The sequence below is a fragment of the Aythya ferina genome (genome assembly GCF_964211825.1).
Source record: "Aythya ferina genome assembly, chromosome: 3".
Classification (NCBI taxonomy): Eukaryota; Metazoa; Chordata; class Aves; order Anseriformes; family Anatidae; genus Aythya; species Aythya ferina.
Genome location: NC_140298.1, coordinates 35,184,174 through 35,201,086, shown reverse-complemented (window position 1 = coordinate 35,201,086; position 16,913 = coordinate 35,184,174). Strand labels below are relative to the sequence as shown.

Here is a 16,913-nt window from a genome sequence, read left to right as displayed (position 1 = left end):
GGGGGTGGGGAAGAGAAGACTTTTTGATTATATGTAAATAAATATATAATTTCAAGGCCCTGACCCAAAATAACCTCTCATACTAGAATAAATAAATGAGTCTGTAACTGTTAGCATTGCAGCATGGAAAACATAAACCAAGTAAAAATTGTTTGGAAAAATCTCCTCTTATGTCTGCTACAGTGTGTTTTTTTGTGGTTTTTCAGGTATCACAATTCTATACTGTGCTAATAGTATATCAGCTGAACTGTGTAAGCATTTTTTTCCTCGACACCAAATTCATCCTTTGAACTGCTACAGGAGTAAATCTGGGCTAAAAACTTTTTTTAAGAGAAGTACCTCTCCTCATTACATCTACTATATTGTTTCTCAAAGTAACCTCTTGGGAGTACTTCTAAAAGGGAAAATATCAATGTGAAAAAAAGAAATAAAAATATAATTAAAAAAAAAAAAAAAACACAATGGCCAAATGTTCTTCTCAGGTATGACGATCCACACAAGGAACAATGGGGTCAACATCAACACACTCATGTGAGATGAGAAAAAAGCCTAAATTCATTGTGTGGAAGTATACGAAAATGAAATTGCATCTTAAAGGAATTTCAAGTTTTATTCTGGCAGGTGAAACACCTACTCTGCATAAAACGATGTAGAAGGAAATACATACTATTCTAAGGTTTATTTTACATTCTTCTAACAATGTTGCCCAAATCTGGGAGCTACTATTTCAGCCTACAATACACATTGGAAAATGCCATCAATCAAACAGCTCCTTCAGACTGGAAAGATCTAAGTACAGTGCTAATCAGGAAATATGTGTAACTGCTGCATTAGTGACACTTAGTGCATTTTGTTGGTTCCCATCTTGTTTGGTGTTTGTCTTAGTTTCTGAATTTTCTGCTCTAAAGCCTACATGCATTTTTTACAGAGTAATTTCTGAAGCCTTGTGCACGTCTTCAATACCTATACTAAGGATACAGAAATCACCCGATGTCAGTATCAAGCTAACAAATCATCCCAAACATCTGAGCATGAAGTCATTCTGTTAACAGAAAAAGGAACAGATGCTGGTGGGAAAAAAGCAAGTTAACTCCACAACTGCTGGCATTTTCCAGACATCCAGCTGAAAGAATGCCGCGGTTTGCAAAGGGCAACATCCTCCCACCGCGACTTACCAGCATTACGAGATTTCCACTGAGCCATAGGCTAACAGAAAGCAAGGCTATTTTCAGAGAATTCATTTGAGAAGTTCCACATTTCAGACTGTTTCACCAGCTGTCTCCTGAGTTAAGGAAGTCAGACAGTCACTCAGACCAAAGCAACCATGGATCCCAGGCACTGGGAGGGGACCAAATAACTTCTACTAAAGCTTGTTTCAAGGAGTTCATCTCATAGCAGTAACTCCGGAAACAGTGGATTGCACAGAGCCTTACTGTTGCCCCTTTCTTTATAGGGCCATACAGCTGCTTTCCTAGTTTGGCTTACGGTCAGTTCACAGAATCACAGAACAAGTTAGGGTGGAAGGGGCCTCAGGCAGAAAGGGCCTGCGCAAAGTAGGGCTAATTGCAAAGTTAGATCAAGTTATTCAGGTCCTTGTCAAGGTTTGAATACTGAGTTCAATCAAAATGTTGACTGAAGACCTGAATTCCTGCCATGAACTTCTAAAGCATCGGTAGGAACAGAAAAAGTTACCTGATGCACAAAAAACTTGAAATAAATTCTAATTGTTCAGCTCCAACGTATAAAGCAGGCTTTGCCCTGCGTGCATCAGATATCCTCATTGTTTTTGCCAGCAATGCACTTGCACTCAGCTCTCCAAGTCCCACACAGCTTCTTCAGCCTCCTGCTGTCTACCAGTTGCTCCTGGTTTTAGCCTATCATATGTGCTGTGTGTGTTATTCTTTTTTCCTGTCTTCCCAGATGAAGAGAAGAGAGCAACAGCCCTCTTTCCCCGAACATTTCATGCAAAGCTCAGAGAAAAGCCTTCACAAAATGACATCCAAGCCTTGTCAAACTGAGATTGCTTAAAAGGGCTTCTCAAATACTGTACGAAATCACCTTGTGTGTTCATGTCTTCTACTCCCAGAAACAGCGTGTGGAATAACAACTCTAAAGAAGGGAACTTATAAGCGACATATTAAGTGCTCCTTACAGCTATAAATCCATAACCAAAACAGTTGAATATTCCAAATCAACAACAGACTCTAAAACTATTTCAAAGAGGAAAAAATACTTCAAGAAGATAGAATTGAAAACAATACAACTTCAAACCACCCACTTCATTTATTATAAGACAACCACGTGCTTGGCACTCTTCGTACAGAAAGGATGAACCCCAAAGGGCTTTCATAGCTCAGATCAGACAATACAAAACCAAAAACCCACACTCAGACAACACAATGGTGTGATCTTCATCTGGTATATTGTATCACTAAATGAGACCAGATGAAGATCCATTCTCCCTCTTCTTCAGGGAATATCTATCTTCCTCTGACTATCTCCATGCATTATAAAGAACATACATTTCTTCAGGTTCCCTTTCCTATAGCAAAAATTGCAGAACTCCTATCCAAACACAGCAGATGCGATGCAACTTCTTGCCTTAGAGCCTCCACATGAAGCTTAAATACACAGAAAATACCTCAGGGTTTTGGAAGAAAAGTCCAACCAGTTCATGTCTAGTTGAAAAATAACTGCCCCTTCATCTTAACAAAGCTGATACTACACTTTACAGTACAAAAACAAAGAGCAGAACAACACAAGAACAAACAGTAGGTGCAAGAATTTGCATTCAGCTCAGAAAGCTTCCTCCCAAATCACAGAGGACTCCAGCTTTTATACCTGTATCCCTCTTCCACTTCATCCCCACCAGCTTAAGGAAATTATGCCAAAATCTGCAAACGCAGCTCCAATAAATTTTGCATCATGTAATATACGTGTGTGTATGTACATGTATATGAATTGATATGTTTCATATGAGTTATTTTTAATATTTATAGTTTTAACAGGAGTGTGCATCCTACGTACAGGGTGAAATGCATTCTCTGGAAGCTGGAACTGTAGCTGGGCTTCAAGCAGGGTTCATAGCAGTAACACAGGCTGGTGTTGGACTGGGGATTCTGCTTAGAGCTCTGCAGGAGTCTGAATGCAAGCCTGGCCATGGTGGTGGAGGACAGAAGTATCTTACGCTATATTCAGCTGCACAATATCAAGCTCTATTTTTTATGGTGACATTTTGCTGACAATGAGAGCCACAGGGTAAAGCTCAGAGAAACTCTCAAAGAAAATTAGGTGATATATAGACATTATTTTCATTAACGTTAGACAGTCATCATGGGACCAAAGTGGGAGTTTGTGAAATAGAGCTACTAATGTTATAAAAAGCCTTCAGAAAAATTGCTAAAAGTTAGACTAAGGCTAGGATTCCCAAGGGCATTCTGAAGCCAAATGTAGAGCTAGATACACCCTTCAAGTTAGGAAAAGGGAACTGAACATCAGGTGATGCAGCAGTATCTGCTGCTGTTTGGTGGAAGAAGCATAAACATATTTTAGAAGCACTTCTAGGACACTGAACCTGGAATACAGCCTCAGTACTGAACTGAGCCTCAGTCCAAAGGACTTAGGCTCTTTAGTGCTGGTGTAATGCACAGAAGTGCCTTCCGCTCCATTCTTCCTGCTTCTTGCAGTGAGCTCTCCCACGTACAGACACTTCCTTCACCACAAAATCCCTTCCTACAAGGATGCTAAACCTATCTGTCTTTTAAGTTAATGTAAAATAATGAACAGTACTTAATCAGAAAATATCTGAGATTGTCTCTTAAAAAAATAAAAATAAAAAAAAAATGGGTATGTGGTATGCAGCCAAGGCATGTGTATAAAATAGGGAAAAAAGGCATGAGAGGATGACATGACCAGAACATGGACACAAGGTTTCCCTAGATTTACTATTTTACCATTCTTTCTTTCAGATAGAGAGAAGTGCATTTATACATAAACATAGTGATGACAAATTCTTTGAAATTATACAGCAATTTAGATCAGAGACTTTTAGAAACAAGTTCCTGACTCCTATTTTCATATTCAGTTTCCTAGTTTTCCTATTCATCACATAGATGAAAAATATAATTGACAAACACTAAAAAAAAAATAATTGCAGGTGATGGATTCATAAGGAATTTCTCATTTCTGCATATTGTCTGGCACAGCATGTATTTTAAATAATTTTCCATCAGAATTGTTTTAAACCTGTTTTGCTATTGTAGAGAAGTCTTTCCCTGGATCTTCTTCTGGTAACAGAAAAAGTACAATCAATTTGAGGATTATACACATGTACACTTTTTCAGATGCCGTAATTACTTCTTTCCAGAAAGTTGCTATTCTGTGACTGTTGCTTCACTACTTGACTTGGAATGATGTCACTTGAACAGGTACTGCACAAACAACTCAATATGGTTACTATTCAGTGCAACTAAAATGGAAAAAATAAAAAATAATCCCAACGTATCTAGGAAAGTTCAACATACTTGGTTATTAGGACTGAGCTTTTAGTTGACTTTGTTTGTTTGGAGGGAAGCTGTATGGTATAGTTAGTCCAGTTTGACTGTACTTTGCAAAGAGATTTGCTACCAAATTTTCCTCCAAGAAACATGGAAGTTAAAAGCAGCAACAACAACAAAGTTGTTTAACTCAGCAAAATATGTTTTCTTCCTACTGAAATCTGCTCAACTGAAGGTTTACAGATTAGCCTCTGGCAAAAGCCATAAAAAGAAAACAACTTGAATTGCTATCCAATAGTAAAAAGTCTACGAGCTTGTAGGATAGTACAGGAGGCAATAAGCTGTTGCCTGCACACTGAGGCCTCATTCTTAGAAATGCAGGCTGCATCCAAAGCAACGTGTCAAAGCAGATCAATATATGAGTTTTGTATCCTTTTTGGAATCCCAATATGAACTGATTTACAGATGAAATAATTGAGCTGGCAACATTTTCTTTCCATATCATTAGCTGATCAGTATTTAACTAGACTATATACCTTAGCACCAGCTCCAGGTAAAACAGTACTAAGTAACTGCATTTTTCTAAATGTTGGCATCAGAAATTTTACCTTTTTCAAATACATCTGAAAACATGGTCTAGTACTTGATCTAATTCCTGCAAAACATACAACAGGAAATCTAGAGAAGATTTTACAGGAAGGAATTACAGGAGTGAACTTTAACTTTTACATAAGTCTAAATTTCAACTGTGGCAAGTCACAAAGAGCATCCTAAACAAAATCAGAATAAAAGTACATGAAGTGGGGGAGGATGCCATCGTTCACATTCTGTCTCCATATGGCTCTACTTAAAACTGTATGGCATCAGGGCAAGTTCATACTGCAGACAGGGGCATTCTGAACTCGTAGGACTGGCGTTTTGGGTAGTGTCAGGGTGCCAAAAGGGGACTGATTTTCCCCCCAAAAGGGGAAATGGTTGTTCTGATGCAAATGGACAACTGTATCTCTCACTATCCAGTCTGTACAGATTAAAGGCAAGGTAGAGGAATGGCTGAGACTGAGAACACGTTATCATTTTCCAGCAGAGCAATGTTTATTCCTTTATTATGATTTTAGTACTGGAGGTTTCAGGTGCAAACCTAGAATGACCAGCAGTGCCCAAAGCAAGCATGGCTGTATGATGCAATGAGAGCACTCCATTGTAGATATCACCCACTATCACAAAACTCCCATACAAAACTGAGTCTCCTTTGATTATGCAGGAACTTTGACTGGCAAGCTGTGCCCTCAGGATATAATTTTAAATGCACTGACACATCCGTCTTAATTTCTTTAGAAAGAGTTGGTATCAGAAACAGGTGGAATGAACCTTTTGGTACAATGACGACTTCCTGCTAGCACAGTGGGAACAAGTGCTGTGAAAAACTATAACTGAAGTCTAACTGCCAAGAAAAATGGACAGTGTGCCTACAATAAGGAGTGCTCTTCATTTCTGCAGGTGACATTTCTTTACTTCAGGCTGCTGACTAACCTTGCCACCTTTGGAGCCGATTGGGAAGCTCTGACCTCCCATTATTTTTTGGACTAGCAAAAGCATCTGAGATTAACGAATGAACAGTTTCCTCAACTTGTACTTTTTGACCTTCGAGTTCATAGCATTTTCACTTGCCATGTTACAGAGCTTTTCCTCGTGGTGGATGCAGAGCCCTCACTTCCCAGAAAACAGAGAACTCAGCATCAGCAAGACAGAGCTCGTTGGGGGGTAGTCCTGGATGGCTGACAGAGCTCTGTCAAGTTAGAAATCAGGCCCTTTGTGGCTAAAATCAGATTATGAACACTTCAGGGAAGGCTGCAACATGCTTTTCTGTCATTGTAGAACAATAATGATAGGTGGATTAGGTAGTAGGCTAGAGAGAGATGTGTCAGCACCGATCATCTGACTGACTGTGAAGGGAAGCAATGAATAACATTGGACAGTTAAAGTTTCAAGTAATTGAAAGTATCTACAATGTAATGAATAGACATCTGGCAACAGTATAGTGTTTCAGTTAGCACATCATTTTGGATAGCTGGAGTTCAGCTAACTGAGGTTTCACTATAAATGCATTATAAAGATTTTCCAGTATGCAGCTCCTTTAACTCTGGAGGTCTTCAGGATTCTTATATCAAATCCACTACTTTAAGGGAAGACAAAAAAAAAAAGTGTAATGTAGTGAATCCAACCAACATATTAAATGCATTAAAGCCTGTATCTTCCTGCCAAGGCTGACTGGTCCAGGAGATGGAATGTGTGTTTCTCTAAGACGACTACAAATAGATCCTCTCCCACCAGAGCTGAAAAAGTCAGCTGAGCCTGCCAGCAAAAATGTAAAGCAGACATTGATCACAACAGCCTGCACCTTCCCTCCACGTGCAAGCTCTATGTACTAGCAGGAAGATGAATGAAGAACACCAAGCACAACTGAGCCTAGGCTGCTTTTATGCACTTCTTGAATTATTGCTAGCTCAGAGGCACTGTAACTAATTTGATGCTATTAACTTCTCTGTGTGATGCATCTCAAACAAAAATAAGATACATGCAAAGTGTCCATGTGATTGGTTTGACTGAGATTTTATTTAATATACATGGTAAGAAAGCTGATTTCATATATGTTTATTACTTGTTGAGGAAAGAAGCCAAGCCAGCAGTCTCGGATACCAAAGGCCTTCATTTACTCATAAAAAAAAAACACCTGAAAGTTAGCAAACACAATGACCTCAGAAGGATCATCATCAGGGTTTCAATGTCCCACCTTCGATATAGAAATCTAAACCTCCTCTTACAGCTTCTGTTATGCAAATATATATATAAAGACTAATACTCTCATAGCATGACTTGCATGTTTGGGAAATATAACTATTGAACTTACCACCTATTTTTCTAACATTTACCATTAATGAATACATACTACCAGGGCTATCTTTGCTTCCAATTACCTGCTTCCTTCCTCCAGCAGCAAAAAATTTCCACTCCACCACTCCTGCAGAAATTCCTCTTTTACAAATTTCACATCAGTGACACAACCTTTCAGTTCACTTGGCCGTCATTCTTCTAGTGACAAAGAATGGTACCTCAGTGTGAGGTACCAGCCTCTGATGTTCAGGCCCTCTCACCGGTTTGTTTGAGGTTCGAAAACCTTGACTGGAGAAACCTCACACAGAAATTGACAAGAGCAAGTCCTTCTTCAATTTCCAATGCAATGCAGAGCCTTTCCTACTAGCTCTGAAAGATTTTAAAGCTAGGTTTTAAGATACCATTATTATGCACTTTACAGACATTTGAAGCCATCCTGAAATATCTCAGTAAAAAATTTTCTATTCTAAGCAATCTACAAAAGTTTTTTAAAATGCCTTAAAGCATTTCCACTACAGCTTTTGTTCCAGCTCAAACAAGAAACCTTAAAGCTTCAACATGGAGCAACATATGATTTTAACTTATTAAAAACTCTTCAAAACTCACACATGCACACACTACTTGTGAAAAAGTTGTACCATATTCATGCCAATAAAAATCCTTATATCAATTATGTTCTTGAGAAAACAGTGGTAAACTTATAGTTCACATCTAGATATGTATCAGTAATTATGTTCATGCACAGAGAATTTATTGGAAAGCTACTTCAGTTAGGACATCGGTAATACCTTCTTTTTGCTGCAGTAAATCTGCCATTTCTTCTCCGGAGGGAGTGCAAACATAGCCTCTCTGTTCTTGTCTGTAAGATCCAATTCATCCTGGAGATTGTGAAAAAGAAAAAGAACATGGTCAACAGCTGCATTGATGATCTCTAACGTATTGAGAGGAATCTGAATCAGGTACATTGACTAACCTTCAATCAAAAGGCATAAGACTTTGTGCCCCCCAAAGACCCCAAATATTACTGGTTTCGTAATCTTTGCATTGCTACTGCAAGCTCTCCCTGTCAGAGCACAAGGTATGACGCGGGCAGCCTGAACAACTGCCATGTCAGACTTCCATTACTCGTAATTAGTAAGGGATGGGAAAGACCACATGAACGGGATGAAGTTAAGAACTCAAAGTACTGGCTTATGTAACATCGACGCTCCTTAAGGTTCTTGGAGAAAGGCTAAAAATTCAATACAATTTTTTTTCTGGACTGCAGTACCAGCTTGGTCTTCCAGTTAAAACTGCCAATGGATTTATGGCACGTGCCACTTTCTTCTATTTCTGGGCAGAAATTGATAGATAAGAATAGTGGTTTGTTTCTTCCCAGGACTGACAACCATCTAGAACAAGAACAATGAAATCACCATATCTTTTAAACAAAGGTCACAAGGCTGTAGTCTAGAAACAGTAATGCCATCAGCAACTTATAGGTTGAAAAGGTTTCAGTACTCTTGTGTTTGTCCTCTGGACTACACAGTCCCTGGTTAAATACAAATAACAGTTCAGAATCAGAGGACCTAACTCCACACAACTTTACATCAGGTTAAACAGATCAGCAAATTCAGTCTCTATTAAGAGAAATGAGTTCAGCAGAAGACGCCCTGTTAGAGCCTAGCCAATCTCACATTAACAAAATGAGGAATAATGCTGTGATCTGGAACTGACTCCCAGCTGTGTCAGGAGCCCCCTGTGGATATGCCACTGAATTTCCTAGCATCAGTTTCTCTCCTGTAACAGGTAGATACCAATAGCCTCATTTCCTATTCATGGCTCTATAAATCATCTCAGCAGAGATGGCCACTTGCTCTCTGCTCACTCGGTGCTGACCAGAACAGGACTCTAGTCCCAGCTGGCCATTTCAGTTGCTGGTGAGAACAAGTAGGGATGGTCTTCAGAGCAAGCAGCCTGCATGAGCAGGGACAGACAAAGGTGTCTAAGTGAGAGTTACAGCGATAAGAAGACAAGCTTCCAGTAATATTTCAATTAATCAGTTTTGGCAGGGATTCCTTCTTCCTATATATTTGAAAGTGTTTGGAGAAGGAAGTGTCCGGGGGCCACTATCTCGATGACATCGCAGAGCTGAGAACGCCACACATGCAGATTCTGGCACCCACACTAACCTAACCCAAGCACAGACAATACCTCTTTAACTCAGCCCAACAATGGCTCATTGGGAAAGCTTTCAGGGCTGGGAAACTTGTGAAAACAGTGAGCTAAATTGCACACTGAGCCTGGTAGCGGCTGCTGACAGATTTAAAAGCCCATAGAGATTTCAGCTGCAAAAAGGTACAAAAGAAATGCAAACAGTAACAAGACAAGGTCAGTGCCAGCAGCCCAAGGTAGAAGAAGCTGGAGTGTTTTGTTTTGTTTTGTTTTAACACAAGAAGTTTAAAAGAAAAGATGAAAAAACAAAAAAAACTCGAGCTGTGCAAAAAAAGTACAAACCATGTGGAAATGTTTAGGGTGAGTTTCCAAACAAGAGGGCAGCCAAGCGAGGCAAGGAGTTTTATCCTTGCTACACACAATTAGAAAGCTCAGGCCAGGATCGCATTCTTGGGGAGAGAGGGAGAGTGAAACGACATGTAAGGTCTTAAGACAAGCGAAGGAATGCTGTTGGAGGTCAAGCATGTGGGAGGGGAAGGAGGGGCAGACAGGGAATCAGAAATGCCAGGTTTGGAAGAACCACCAAAGGGGCCAGAATACACATCTGAAAAGGGCTGGCTGGTCTCAGCTAAGTTCTTAGAAAAATTACGATTGTTTTATTGAATGGCTTAATGATCTTAGCCTTTTTAAAATATAATAATAATAATAATAATAAAGCTGAATTCCACTGCAGCAGCAAGCTGAGAGGTTAACTGATTCTGCTTGGTTCTCATAGCAGCTTTGTCCACCAGACCAGCCTGCTGGCCTGTTCTCAAAAATGATGATCTCAAGCAATCCAGCACAAGATAATCATTTCATCAAAAGAACGCTCCTATTGACTGAATGCACCCGGAGGGCAGGATGCTGCCACTTAGCGACTTCTGGACATTCCCACAGACACTGGCAGTATCAGGGACATAAAGAACGCTCTGCCTTCAGCGGGGCAGTGAGAATATGCGACTTCTAGTCAAGCAATTTTGCATCGTGAGAGCATTCTTTTCAGGATATAAGTTTAGAAAGGCTGTTTGAAGGGATGGAAGATCCAGTGGGAACAAAGGGCTTCTGCACCCTACTTCATCATGACTCAGGAGGCTAGGTGAAGCTAGAAGAGTGCAAGAAGTCATTACATTAGCTCAGGGAGCATAGTAACAACACAGAAAGCTGCTCTAGGTTACAGGCATAACATGCCCTGCTCTACCTAAACCCTTAATCAAATCCCAACCTATGAAGAACCACAAAACCTTGCAAAATACAATAGATAAGAACCCTCCTTCAAGAACCCTCTGAATTCTCTTGTGTCTCCTATCTGCAAGCCCCTTCTGCAGCAGGAGGAACAGAAGACCTCCACGACTGCACTGGCAACAACGACCTAGCTGAGAAAGAAGATCCTTCATCAGATGGAGCATTTTCCTATTTGGACATGGGATCTGAACAGACAGCATGTAAAGAAACTTGCTGCTTTCAAGGGAAGCAGGAGTAGCTACAGAAAGAGCTGAATGTATTTCTGAAAGGTAATTTGCTTCATGAATTTGCTTCTGACATGACTACAGAGACAAACCTGTCAAAAAGTAAAATTTCAAGCCAGAAGACTTAGCTCAGTGACAGCAAGCAGCGATTGAAGAAGAAAGGAACTGCAAAGACTGGCAGGAGAGTGGAGAACTACAGACTCTGAATGGAGTCATCACGCCTGGGGCTGGAGCCAGGTTGAGGAAGCCAATGCGACGGAATGTCCAGGAAACAAGCATGAAGGGCAAGAAAATAGGGTTTGTCAGAACAAAAGGGTGAAAACGCCCTCCTCTACCGCCCAAGCCCATTTCCCAGCAGAGACGTAGTAGCTCTTCTGCCATGCCTTGGATGGAGGGCTCGACTCCGGCAGTTCATGCCAGCATGACCCTGCACAATGGATCTTAGCCTCTTGGCTCTTAAAATACTTGATGTTGCAAGTGTTCTCATGAAATACAGATTAAAAAGACATTTGCCAGGCTGTCCTGAGGGAGATGTAAAGTACCTCCAGTTAATACTCCTTGCATTTCTCTCCTTTATCTATTTCCTATTTTATTTTATTTACTGAGAGAGGGATACTTTCAGTTAATTTCACTTTCATGTGGGCATTTTTTACTGAGAGATTGAATTTCAATGATAAAACATTTAATACATACTGGAGCTGGATTTAAGGTTCGAATATTTCCAGCCCAGTTCTTGGGCCAAAAGGGAAGATGGCCTCCATTCAAAATGGCTACAAACCAAGGAAATAAGAGACAGAGAAAGAAAGGGAGTGAGAAGGAGGAATGGGCAGGAAACATAAAAGAGTATTTTGTGGGATTTAAAACCACATTATGTCCCTTGTTTTTGGGAACATTTATCAAAGTGAGAAAGCTGGATCTGATACTTGGTAGCCATCAGCTTGATAATGATATCACTCAAAGCCCCAAAAGAGCTGAACAGAAAGGCATTTCTCACCTAGACTGGGCAGCACTTTTCTTAGTGATGTGAAATGAAATAATGTAGAGGAAAAAGGAATATTCTGGGAATGTAGAACAGTGGTTCTTCTGGAGAGCCTTTAATACCTACCAAGACCTCTGTACCAAGATATACATTGCCTCTCTGCCATTCAGTCATTTATGGGAGGCTGGGACAGAGTTAAGTGTAAATAAACTTTCAGAAGGGCTTGTTTGTTTGTTTTTACAGTATGTAAACAGAAATACACTTAGAATTCCCTTTCCAGAAGAAATGCAGAAATTCCTCATCTGGTTTGGAGTGAAAACTTTTTTTCAAACCATTAGAAATGCCTTTGAAATTGAAGCATAGCTCTAGTTTACTATAACCTCAAAATCTGCACTAAAACTTACTAAAAATCATAAAAGTGCAATGAATTATGCATAGCATTTCCAGCACAACGGGGCACAGAATTCTGATATGATATGTTTTGTTCACTACAGGCGATAATTTCATTAGCATGGATGTAACACGCATTTTGCCAGGAGGGAAATGAGATTTTGTATATTTTCTGATGTTTAGCTGGATACCTGTCTTTTTTCATTAAGTTCTTATGGATTCAGCTATGGATAGTTGAATTATATTTTTAATTTCTGTCTGTAGGTCACACTCTCTCTTACAACGTTCTTGAAAGCACATCCTTTCCATTGTTGCTTTCTCTAAGCATCCATCTCAGGCCTGTGTTTCACATTTAATGGCTTTTATGATTGGAAGCAGTTAACGATATTTAAAAGCACATTCTCATTTTTTAGTGTTTACTTATGCCTACAAATTCATGCAATTATTAAAGAATTATTACGGAATAATTACAGAACTATTACAGAATGTAAACCTTCTGCTGTCCCCAAGGGGAATAGCTTTGGCATGAAATCAATCTTTACATCACAGAATGCAGCTAGGAGATGCAATACACTGACAAATAGAATCATCACTTCTGTTCTTCACAGAACTGCCTATTTTGACTGACTGATTACAGTTCTACTGCAGCATTTGGCTCTTCAGCAGAAGATGGGTACTCCAGCACAAGACAGCCAGGTCCCAGCACTAACAAGCACCACGGGAACCAAACTCTCAGATGGCACAAACTGGCAACACTCCACAGAAAAGTTAAACTTTACTCTCCATTGTTAAACTCAAAATGGAAGCTCATGTTCATCCAGAACAAATTAGACTAGCAGTTATCTGACCTGTGACCAGCACCATGAGCTTCAGAGGGCCGTGCAAAAGCCCTGCAAGTTCAAAGCTACAGAATAAACTATGTAGACAGTCAAACACTTCCTGACTCCCTGCCTCAAAAGTCGGGCTGATTCCGTGATGCTAAGGTCCCTTTCAGGATGGGGACAGCATTGGTATCTGCAAGTATTTTTTCTCTTGCTCAGTCATGCCAGCATGGTTCTCTGTGAGCCATCAAATGGGGAACAAAATTGAACAAGTAGAAATGACATTAAGGTGCCTTTAGAAACAGGCTCTAGAAAACCTCCATGATTTGAAAATTTTATGTTTGAATAACTTGTTTGCATACCTACCTCAAAAATGCAGGTTCCAAGATTTTCATGTTATGACCTTGCACTGCATGAATTCTAGTTAAATGCATCACGTGTATCTTGCTTCCTGTTCACATCCCTATTCTCTATTTTTTTCCTTCTCTTGCACATACATACCTTTAACTTTTTGTCCCCCTCTCTAATCTTTTTCTCATTCCCCTTTACCCTTTTTTCCTGTCACACACGAATGCACTCTCCCTTACCAACCTCATCAATCATTCTCTCAGTCTCTTAACAGCATCAAACCCACCCAAGTTACAAAGTGAAGTACAATATACTGCTACCAGTGTAATAAATTCCCTGTACCATATAATACCTGTTGCCTCAGGTTCCACAAGGTCATTTATACACATCTGTCACTGTGCCCCAAAGGAAAGGCCATATTCCAGTTCTACTGATGCTCTCAGGTAGCACAGTAGAGCTGATGACCTTATGCACTGGATGAATTTATTTAAATCCTGTATGAAGTAAACAGCAGTTGTGACACACCATGGCATCCCATTCAACATGTGCTGCCAGGCCCCAGAGAAGGTTCGTGTTCTCTGTGCAGTCACTGTGAGGGAATAGCTGCTGGTGGGTTAATTGATGTTGAGTACAGTTCAGGCTGATATGTGATAAATAGGTCTGACATCTCTGGGACAATAGAGGAAGGGGAAGCAGAGGGAAGAGATCAGGGAGGGGGCTGTCAGCGGCGTGCTTCAAGCCTTTGCAGTAGAGGATCCAATCCAGCATAACAAACCTTCCCTATTTAGTCACTGCGATCACCTCCAGGGGACAGTAGAGGATTGTTCCCCTACAGTTCTCCTTCCATGGCTTTGTTCAATCCAGCTCACCAGGCTGACAGATGAGAGGCAGCCTGCTGGAAGACTCCCCAGTTGTGATACTGAGGAGGCCAATGAGGCTTTCTGAGAGGCTGCCTGGCCGAGCTGTCAGTAAATGAGGTTCATTTGACTAAACAACCTGATGTAAACACCAGTGCAAAAGAAGTAGCACTCAGCAAAGCCCCCTGCATATATGCAGGCAGTGTGATTGAGACTGACTTTGAGAGAGAGGGAAACAGAGCCCTCTTCTCTAGACAAGTGTTTCCCAGCCCCAGGGTCTCAGAGCAGGGCCTGGCACAATTCATGGCTGGTTGCCATAAATTTTAACCAGCCATCAGGTCAGTTAAAGTTCCCACTTGGATACTTGATCTATCTCCCAAGTCTTCTTGTAGTCCATGAAGAAAAAAAGCAAGAGAATCCCCCCAAACAAACCCTTCTCCTCACCAAATTCTTGCACCTCATCCTAGCTTCTGCAGTTAAAAGCAGTCTCTGTGAAGTATGAGGAAATAATGCACCACATGAGGCTGGAAAGCAACATTTTGATCAGTTTCACAATTAATAAGAATTAAGTGGATCACTGGTAAACATCACTGGGTTTCTATGTGTCTGCATTCACTCACTGTATGCATGTGCAGATGCATATGCCACTTGCACCTGAAGTACACTACAACTATATATATAACACATATGCCATCCACCAATACCTACAATGTTTTATTGTTACATTTGTGCATGATGAAAACACCTTGCTCTCAGGAGCTTCTCCCACAGCCTGCTGGCACAAGAAGCGATGTTTCTGTTTCAGCTACTGCCATAGATCTAATTGCAAAGCAGACAGACAAAAGGCTTTGATTCTCACTATACTCTTTTTCCTTCTTGTTTTTTCAAAGAGATGCAGCTTTAAAACACCCTCAGTACTGGGGGCCCAGATCTCTTGATTCTCAGTTATAACATTTCATTACAAAGCAGAAAGCACCTGATGTTAGCATACTGGGAGATATGTTTCTCCTCTAAGCTGCCAACACAGAAGTTATTCATTCTTATGACTCAGCTTCAGCATAAGAATTTCATCTATCAAGGGCACTGCTTTTTGGCAGATAAAAGTATCTAACAAAAAGTCAATTAATTCCCCAGGACCCCACCCTTCACACACAGCCACCACCACCCTCTACTGTGCTGCTCCCATTTTTCCTCCTTAATCACGAGTTAATTGTTTTGTTTGCTTCCCAAAGAGCTAAATCCTGTCTCGCTCCTACTCCTCTCTGTGACTTGACAGCATACCAGGACATACAAGCAGCAAGGCTGATTGTGGCATTCCCCTTTTACAGGCCACTAGAAACAGCTGTCTGCTGCCCATTTCTCTGCCCTTTGCAGGCAAACCACGTGGATAAGACAACAATCTGCTGGGGCAAATAGAAAGAGAAAGAATGAGGAAAACCAGTACCTACTTATGCAACAGCACACACAGATGTTTGCAGAGAGATCATGCTTTAGATACACATTCTCACATATGCAGGGATATAATACGAGTATGGCAAGAGGGAAGCCCCATGGATACTCCTCTTGGGTGGGCATTTGAGGACGACAATACAAAAAGTTGACTGTCATCACTGCTATTTCAGTTAAGATGGGCTGCGTGTCCATGTCAGTGAATTGGAACGAGCCCAATGATAGGGATGGGGATGGAAACTGAATAGTCAGGCTCATGTCTAATCTAAATCCCTGCTGCTGCAATTTAAGCCTATTACTTCCGGCCCTATCAACCACAGACATGGTGAGCAGATTTTTTCCTTCCTCTTGATAACAGTTTTCAAGCCTATTAAAGGCTGTTGTAATGTCCCTCCTCAGTCTTCTTTCTTGAGGCTAAACAAGGCCAGCTCTTTCAGTCTTTCTTAGAGGTCACATCCTCTAGACCTCTCATTCCTACTCTAATTGACTTCTGGGCTACCCCCGGTCAAAGTACTTCTTTTTTGAAGTGTACTGTTCAAAAGCCGGGACAGTGTTCGAGCTGAGACCTTATCAATACTGAGTGCAAAGATTACTTCACGCATCTTCCATGTCACATTCCTGGTTATATATTCCATGAAGATGATTTTTTTATTACTGTTTATTTTAATAAACAAAGAAACAGCATGACTCATGCTCACTCGTGATCCACTATAATCCTTACTTTCTTTTCTGTAGAAGTGTACCTACCTGGCTGCTTCCCATTCTGCATTATCAGACTTGCTCCTAAAAGAAGCCCATTTTATCTGCCCACCCTTTTTCATGCAATTTATTCTTGTTTTAAGCTTGTCTTTTAACATGCCTGGTGTTTGCAGCTTAGTGAAACCTGCACAGTTGATAGGTGTACCCTGTGTCCCACTGTCCAGTCAACTGAATGAACACACTGAACAGACCTGAAGCCATTTATTCTGCTTGATACATCTTTTCACTGTGACAAATTGGAAGTCCTCCAAGGCAAACAGCAC

At 40.6% G+C, this 16,913-nt stretch overlaps 1 protein-coding gene across 5 annotated transcripts in view; it reads right to left on the bottom strand.

Moving 5' to 3' along the window:
• The window catches only part of DAAM2 (dishevelled associated activator of morphogenesis 2), a 193,933-nt gene that overhangs the window by 92,359 nt on the left and 84,661 nt on the right, over positions 1 to 16,913 (bottom strand). For all 5 annotated transcript variants that reach the window (XM_084515887.1, XM_084515888.1, XM_084515886.1 and 2 more), the window contains one exon: positions 8,177 to 8,266. In XM_084515887.1, coding sequence (XP_084372013.1) covers positions 8,177 to 8,266 — 90 coding nt within the window. The remainder of the gene's footprint in view (positions 1 to 8,176; positions 8,267 to 16,913) is intronic.